This window comes from Notothenia coriiceps, unplaced genomic scaffold, assembly GCF_000735185.1.
Source record: "Notothenia coriiceps isolate Sejong01 unplaced genomic scaffold, NC01 NC01_scaffold00019000, whole genome shotgun sequence".
Classification (NCBI taxonomy): domain Eukaryota; kingdom Metazoa; phylum Chordata; class Actinopteri; order Perciformes; family Nototheniidae; genus Notothenia; species Notothenia coriiceps.
In genome coordinates this window covers 1,567,462-1,575,584 of record NW_011351701.1, presented here as the reverse complement: position 1 = coordinate 1,575,584, position 8,123 = coordinate 1,567,462, and the positions used below count along the sequence as shown (strand labels likewise).

The 8,123-nt window shown below is 43.1% G+C and overlaps 1 protein-coding gene across 1 annotated transcript; it reads left to right on the top strand.

Moving 5' to 3' along the window:
• Nucleotides 1-130: 130 nt before the first annotated feature.
• Nucleotides 131-5,552, top strand: LOC104951645 (CLIP-associating protein 1-A-like). The gene is made up of 6 exons (XM_010778355.1): nucleotides 131-153; nucleotides 411-481; nucleotides 4,486-4,608; nucleotides 5,221-5,297; nucleotides 5,383-5,475; nucleotides 5,544-5,552. Exons 1-6 carry the CDS (start codon nucleotides 131-133, stop codon nucleotides 5,550-5,552), a joined length of 396 nt encoding a protein of 131 aa, XP_010776657.1.
• The last annotated feature ends 2,571 nt before the right edge of the window (nucleotides 5,553-8,123 follow it).

Here is an 8,123-nt window from a genome sequence, read left to right as displayed (position 1 = left end):
CATTTCAAAGTTCTTTACTTTGACTTGAGTAAAGAAGTTTAGTCAGTACTTCTACTTTCACCAGAGTATGTTTAAACACGAGTATCTGTACTTCTACCTGAGTAAAGGATGTGTGACCCTCTTTGATCAAATGCATCCCCTCAGCTCCAAGACGTAACATGTTCACGACTCTTTCCCGTACATCTGATCTGAGATAACACTCGTCTAAATAACAGCCTCTCATACTTTGCTTCATAAAGCTTTACTTTCATTTCTATTCATCCACATTGACACAAAAGCTCCTTCATGGTGTTTGCTGCCGGTGTGTTTCTGGATGCTGAGATGTTCCCAGCTAGTTGTTTGCAGACGCCTGAAGGCAGCGTGTTGTCCCCCCCGCTCTGAACACTCTGCTCCCTCTCTCCCCTCTGCAGGCTGAACGTCATCTTCAGCAGATTTGATGAAGTGCAGCGGTCGGGCAACATGGTGCTGTCTCCTCTGTCCGGTGAGATGTGTGTGTGTGTGTGTGTGTGTGTGTGTGTGTGTGTGTGTGTGTGTGTTCACTGTCCCTCAGTTAAAATGCAACCTGATTCAGATCTCCAGTTACATAAGCAGCAGCTTACTGGTTTTGGGACTGGTCACGAGGCTCAGCTTTACCTCAGGGATTAAAACTCAAAACACAAGACCCCCTCCTGTGAGGAGACGACATGGATTAATCTCAGAGATAATCTGACAGGCAGCAGGAGCTTCACCTGGTCAGCGTTCATCCAATACGGCCTTTTTCTACGCCTCCAGATTCCCCCTTTTCTGCTTTCAAAATAAAACACAGAGCTTTCATTTTGAAGCCTGGCTTTTAGTGTTGGAGTTTTCTATGATAGGGGCATGCATTTAAACGACGGCAATGACGTTTAATGAACTGGATACAAGCAGAAATGGTGATTGAGGTGGATATGTGGTTAATTGTGCAGCAGTACACCTGGGCAGGTGAGAGCATCAAGCGTAAGGAGGAGAAAGGTAAAGGAAACACAGGGGAGACTTTTCACTGCAGCCCAGGGCTCTTATTTTGTAGGAGTGGTGTCAGCTGTTGTCACAAGACGATGCTGGGTGTGAGCTACGTGTCAGGTCTCTGTTTATCGCCACAGAGAAACGTTGGGTGAGTGAAGCCTGCAGGTAACAAACAGGAAGTCTCGTTAACTCTCTCTCTGTGTTTTTAGATAATTGCTCTTAATTGGGTGATCGTTGAGGCGTGAGATCCTTCTGAATACGTCCAAACGTTGAGGCATTTGGGTGAAGAAATAGAGGTTATACTTGGGGGAATAGTTCCCGTTAGGATAGGTGTTTGTTATCAGGGTCTAAACCTCCATTATAAGTTGATCTTCTCTTGACATGCAGACACACGTTTGATACTAGTGATAAAAGCATTCAACCCTTTTTAGAAGCCATGAAATGTGTTTTGAACTGCTCTCTTGCTGCGATGAGACTCTAACAAAGGGATCATTGAGTGATAAATACTTTGCTCCTGCAAGCCTGAAGGCGTTTGAACAATATTTCTACTATTTGAGGCCGTGTTCGTACAAATTAGGTCGTTCTATTAGCTTTCCTTATTCAATATAAATCAATTCATCTTACTCCTACTTAATTAAATATCATAACGTTTCTCAGAGCCCGAATTGACGAGCTTATATTGCTTTTATTATTGTTAATTTCATTGACTCGCGCTGTCAGGTCGGAGACTCTTAGGTTGCACCATGGAGAGAAATGAATAATGAATAACGAGCGCCGTGAAGAAACAGAAACCCTCTCGTCTCACATGCGTTTAGATTCAGGGAAATTAGTTTTTAAAGAGCAGTCACTGAGTATTTCATATAAGTTCTGCACGCCACACATTCACCTGCAGAGACTTACAGTAAGAGAGGGTCTTCTGCACCACAGGCTTCATTTACACAGCAGGAAACCACATCAGTATCCTTCTGTAAGGGTTGACCAATGTTCACCAAGTGCAGGGAGAACAATATATTACATGAAATGTCTAAGTCTATTTTTTTACAGACAGAAAATGGGTTTTTATTTCGCATTTTTAATCTAAAGGATAAACACGAGTGGGAAACAGCGCCCTCCTGTGGATAGAAGTGTCTCTACAGCTGAGAGTGAAAGAGTAAATTGAGGAACCCACCCTAAAAAAGGCTTTCAGATACCCCTCCCCGAGGTAGGACAAAGCACAGCAAGGTTTTTCATTACTTTAATATGTGTAGTTTATGAAACACATAGTTGTTTACAAATATTTTACTGCTAAAGTATTTTTTTGGGGACTTTGTAACCGAAAATAGTGAAAATAGGCTCCTCTGAAGGGGGCCGAGTTGGCCTTATCCCCTCTATCTCTGGATATAAATAATCATCATAATGTCATCAAATTAGGACTGGGTGTTCACAGAGAGGCAAAGCATAGAATGAAGTAAAGATTACATCAACACCTTTTACCATCTTTGTAATATTAACACCTAAACACACATGATCATATGGGCGGAAATGGAACAGGACATTTAAAACGCTTGTACATTTTAAACTAAGGATTCCAATCACCCACAAATGAATGTATGTGTACCAGAGACTGTTATCTTCACCAGTCTCTCACAGCTAACCAGTGACCCGTCAGACTGGTGAACCTGTGTGAGGGGAAGGAACAGAGCATAGGTTAACAGGTCAATATAAAAGACATTGTGCCTATAGGTGACCTTTAAGTTATTGTGTGTTTATCTGAGTTGTTAAACCTCGTTACCGTCAGAGTGATTGTTACGTTCCCTCCAAGTCTAGGGGTACCAAGGGGAGTAACAAAACACAAGGATGACCAGGCACGACAAAAAAAAGAGGAAAACGATCTATGAAGTCACGAGCAGGTCGTTTAATAGACAAGACAGGAACAATCAGCAGCTGGGGACAATCAGGAGAGAAAGAAAAACACACACACACACACACACACACACACACACACACACACACACACACACACACACACACACACACACGTAACAGTGATGAACAGTGACCTGGCTGTGAGAGAAACCCTGACGGATAGACTCTCTCCCTCCTGAGTCATGGTGACACTCCCTGTGTGTGTGTGTGTGTGTGTGTGTGTGTGTGTGTGTGTGTGTGTGTGTGTGTGTGTGTGTGTGTGTGTGTGTGTGTGTGTGTGTGTGTGTGTGTAAGCTGGTGTGCAGGCGGATCTGCTCCTGTAAGCTGCTGCTCTTACCCTGCATGCGTTAAGCTTTCATTACAGCAGAGATCTAGTGGGGGTTGTTGTGAATCTGCAGGAAAAGGAAAATCATTTCATGTTTTGTTTTCAACATCTACTCGTGTCTTCCGCTCTCTACCTGCAGAGCTGAGCATGCATGGATACTCAGGTTGCATTGAGACTGCTTATACTTTGGTATTTTGGTGCATGCATAGTCTTTATTTGTAACGCTGGAACCATCAATTGTTCATTATTGCTAAATCTGCAGGTTGTTTACTGTGTTACTGATTTGGAAATGTCTCGTCCGGCCGTCCAGAACTCAAAGATATTCACTTTAATGTTGATGAGCAACAGGTGTCCCTGTTTGAGACCCTGAAATCTGCATTTCCTGCATGAAAAAGTGCTTTATTTACTATAGAAATGACTTGCATTGAAGCAGCTAGAAAATATCAGAAAATATTTTAAAAAATGTCTCTCAAAGTACGAGGTGGTCTGTTTACATTTTAGATATTCATTTTAATATGATGTAAAACAGAGAAAACGCAGAACATCTCCAGCCTTTAAGGACATTTCTGCAGGAATAATGGCTTTGATGCATGTGGAGATCTATCTCACACACACACACACACACACACACACACACACACACACACACACACACACGCACACCTTGTGTTGGCGTTGCTCCGTTTCTTTGTTCCTGCAAGGGATGAGAGAAACTGCCGTGTGTGTGTGTGTGTGTGTGTGTGTGTGTGTGTGTGTGTGTGTGTGTGTGTGTGTGTGTGTGTGTGTGTGTGTGTGTGAATAATGGAAGAGGATTGATTGCCTGCTCTCACGTGGCGCTCGATCGTCCCACAGGAGACTCTCCCTCTCTCTTTGTTGTGTGTATTATTTATGTTTTATATATTTTTTTACCTTTTTAAAATGCGGTTCTGCTCAGTATTCCGTCTTCATTATTCCTGACAATGAGGGACCTTTTAGACCGTCTGCGACATTAGAGTTCTGTAGTGCTTTTAGTTCCTGTACTTGACAATGACGGACCTTTCAGAACCCTTAGACGGACATATATGCTGAAAAACCCATCTCCTTTTAAAGATCTTTCAAAATAAAAGCATGTAGAACTGCGTTCTGAAGCTTTACTTTGAAACTCTGAGCTGCAGAAACAGCCGTCAGCTGTGCTTCAAGGAATGTGAGACTGCACATTGTTCGGATGCTTCTCCTCGGTTCCCTGAAGCCCTCGTTGTTCAGCCATGTGACCCGACCTGCTCTTCCTCCTCCAGACAAAGCCTTCGAAGACGATGACTCGGGGGACGGCGGCCGCTCCTCTTCCTCGTCCAGAGGAGGGAAGAAGAGTCTGAGCATGGGTTCCTTCAGGAGAACCGGATCCAGCAGCAAGTCTGCAGGTCAGAGGCTCCACATATATCTGTATCTGATGCTGTTGGGGAGGGGGTTGTTTTGGGGGTTACTTCCACATGCACGGCATATTTAAAAAAAACTTTTCTGAAGCTGTGGCAACGAGGGGAGGTCATTCTGTCCACTTCCCTCGCTCCTTATCTGTATTTCACCTCACGCTTGGTGCACAATGGCTTTAAATGTGCAGGTAACACGATGCACGAAGGTACAAAAGAAGCAGCTTTGTGTTTTATGTATTATTTGTATTTAATTTATACACATTTTCTTTGAATTCAATTATGTCTTCTCTTTATTTTATGCGTGTTTACTAGTTATTATATTTCACTAAACCTACTTTTTATTCATTTTAATTCAGCTTTTTATTTTCATCTCTGTTTAGAATTTGTATTTATTGGCACTTTATTTGATCTATTCATGCTTTTTCATTTATGAATCTTTATGTAAGATAAACTCTGCACAAAATGCATGAAATGAAAGTGCAAAAGGCTCCCATCTCCCTTTTTCACCTAATGACACGTTTGGAAACGCAAGGATTCAAGTCTGGTTTATATTTGAATGATTTCATATAAAACCCCCACTGTAAATGTTAATGTGTAAAACAGGGCGGGACGGCTCCGCAGCTGGAGCGGTGGACGACGAGGACTTCATCCAGGCCTTCGAGGACGTCCCCACGGTGCAGGTGAGGAGTCTTTGGTCCAACAACAAACACAGTAAACTACACAGGATAGCTCCTTTAAAGTGTGCTTCCTCCTATCCTCCTGCAGATCCACTCCAACAGGGAGGTGGAGGAGAACATGACGAAGATCCGGGACGTCCTGTCTGACGATAAGAAGGACTGGGAGCTCCGGGTGGCCGCGGTACGTCTCTTTATATTATATTATGTGTTTCCTGGTTGTTGTTTATGTAGTTCCCGTATTTTATGTAGTTCGTGTAGTTCCTGATGAACAAAGGTTTGCTGGTTTATGTAGTTCTTGTAGTTCTCGGGTCTTGGTGTTTCCTGGTCGTGACTCTCTTGATGTAGTTCTTGTAGTTCTTGTAGTTCTCTGGGTCTTGGTGTTTCCTGGTCCGGACTCTCTTGATGTAGTTGTAGTTCTTGTAGTTCTCTGGGTCTTGGTGTTTCCTGGTCCGGACTCTCTTGATGTAGTTCTTGTAGTTCTTGTAGTTCTCTGGGTCTTGGTGTTCCTGGTCCGGACTCTCTTGATGTAGTTCTTGTAGTTCTTGTAGTTCTCTGGGTCTTGGTGTTTCCTGGTCCGGACTCTCTTGATGTATTTCTTGTAGTTCTTTTAGTTCTCTGGGCCTTGGTGTTTCCTGGTCCTGACTCTCTTGATGTAGTTCTTGTAGTTCTTGTAGTTCTCTGGGTCTTGGTGTTTCCTGGTCCGGACTCTCTTGATGTAGTTCTTGTAGTTCTCGGGGTCTTGGTGTTTCTTGGTCCGGACTCTCTTGATGTAGTTCTTGTAGTTCTTGTAGTTCTCTGGGCCTTGGTGTTTCCTGGTCCTGACTCTCTTGATGTAGTTCTTGTAGTTCTTGTATTTCTCGGGTATTGGTGTTTCCTGGTCCTGACTCTCTTGATGCAGTTATTGTAGTTCTCTGGGTCTTGGTGTTTCCTGGTCCTGACTCTCTTGATGTAGTTCTTGTAGTTCTCGGGGTCTTGGTGTTTCTTGGTCCGGACTCTCTTGATATAGTTCTTGTAGTTCTCAGGGTCTTGATGTTTCCTGGTCCNAAGTGGTGGAGAGACAATGCACAGTTTGACCCACTGCTGTCACCCATGGCCAAAGCATATCTCTCTGTCCCAGCAACATCAGTACCAAGCAAGAGAGTTTTTTCCACAGCAGGGGATATTGTAAACGCCCAAACATCCCAGCTTCTACCTGGAAATGTGGACATGCTCATCTTCCTAAAAGATAACTTGATGATGCTGAGTTAGTGAGTTAGAGTTGAGTTACTTGAAAAAAGTTAAACTTGATTTATTCTATTGCAGGGTCTGATTATTATATTGTTGACACTTTAAAATACTACTATCCTACTAAAATACTGTACAAATCAGATTTATTATTTAATAAAAAAGAAAATCAAATTTTTTTCCTTTATTTTTCAATATTGCGATAAATATCGTACCGTGGACTTTTTATCGCGATATTGTCGTACCGTGAGTTTTTGGTATCGTTACATCCCTAGTAATTGATATTGAAATTCTCCTCTTGGGGGTGAAATATTCCTTTAAGTTGATCATGATGCACATCAGCATCGTTTGTAAGGTTAAATGAAGCTATCGTAATCCGGTTTGAATTCAACGGAAGAGCAATTTCACCAGTAAAACAATGAAAACAATGCCTTATAGAAAAAACGATTATTTTTGTATTATTATTATTATTATTTTTTTAATTGGTTTTTCAGTTGAGTTATACTTAAAGTTCAGAGTCATCAACTGTTAAAAACATACTGTTCACATTTCTCAATAAATGGATGTTTTCAAAGTAAATGGATAATCGTTTTTAATAATCGTGATATCAATTATTGACCCAAATAAATCGAGATTATGATTTTTGCCATAATCGCATAGCCCTAGCACAACTCCAAAAGGCCACATATTTACACACGTCATACGAAGCAGCGTTCTGAGGGAAGGGACAACCACAGGAGTGATGGAGAGGGTTACTCACGGTGAAGAACAGATCCATGACGCGGGTGTCCAGCAGCGCTTCCCTCCAGGTCTCCGTGGGCTTCAGCATGACGTTCTGTGTGGCCTCGAACATGGCGATGTAGTGGCGCCCCAGTGAACCGCCGTCAGTTAAGGCCAACAACAGCATGAGGAGGAGGAGGAGGAGGAGGAGGAGGAGGAAGAAGAACAGGAGGAGGAGCGGCAAACACAAACACACCAGCTCCTGTCACTGAGCTCTGGGTATTTACGTCTCTGAGGCTGTGGTTCGTCTGGCAGCAGGAACTCTGCCTCTCATTAATGCTGCCACTCTGAAATCCACAATAGCCTTTTTTTAAGACTCGCCCTCCCTGCTTTGTTCTTCTCTTTCCCCCTTGTCAGCTCTTTATTAACCACAGAGAAACTCAAGCCTCGTTTCTCACCTCCTTCCCCGATCTCACTTCCCTTGTCCCCTTCTTCACCTCTCCTTCCTTCCTTCCAGCACTCGGCTTTTTCTCCTCTGCTGCTTCCTCACAAGATCTTTAAAAGCTCACTCTAGCTGCTCTGCCTCTTTGTCCACTCCTCTTCAAAAATCAAGACGTCCTCGAGACTCCTTACTGCCTTGAAACACTCCCCCACTGCCTCCTCAGCCAATCACTGTGTCTCTCCTCCTGACTGCTTTCCAAGACTCTTGTTTCCCTTGTAACACTTGTATCAATCTCTCCTCTCTTTCCCCTCTTGTCTACTTTCCCATGTGTCTTTATTCTTTGTCCTTGACCACGCTTTAAAGCCTTCCTTTGTTCCGGTTTGTCTTTTCTGCTTAACAAGTCTTTATTTCTGAAAGCCGCCACAACACACACACTGACTTCT

Coding starts and splice junctions, on each gene's coding strand:
- LOC104951645 (XM_010778355.1), top strand. CDS start 131: ATGCATCCCCTCAGCTCCAAGAC. Junction 482..4,485: donor GGTGCTGTCTCCTCTGTCCG/GTGAGATGTGTG, acceptor TTCCTCCTCCAG/ACAAAGCCTTCGAAGACGAT. Junction 5,298..5,382: donor AGGACGTCCCCACGGTGCAG/GTGAGGAGTCTT, acceptor ATCCTCCTGCAG/ATCCACTCCAACAGGGAGGT.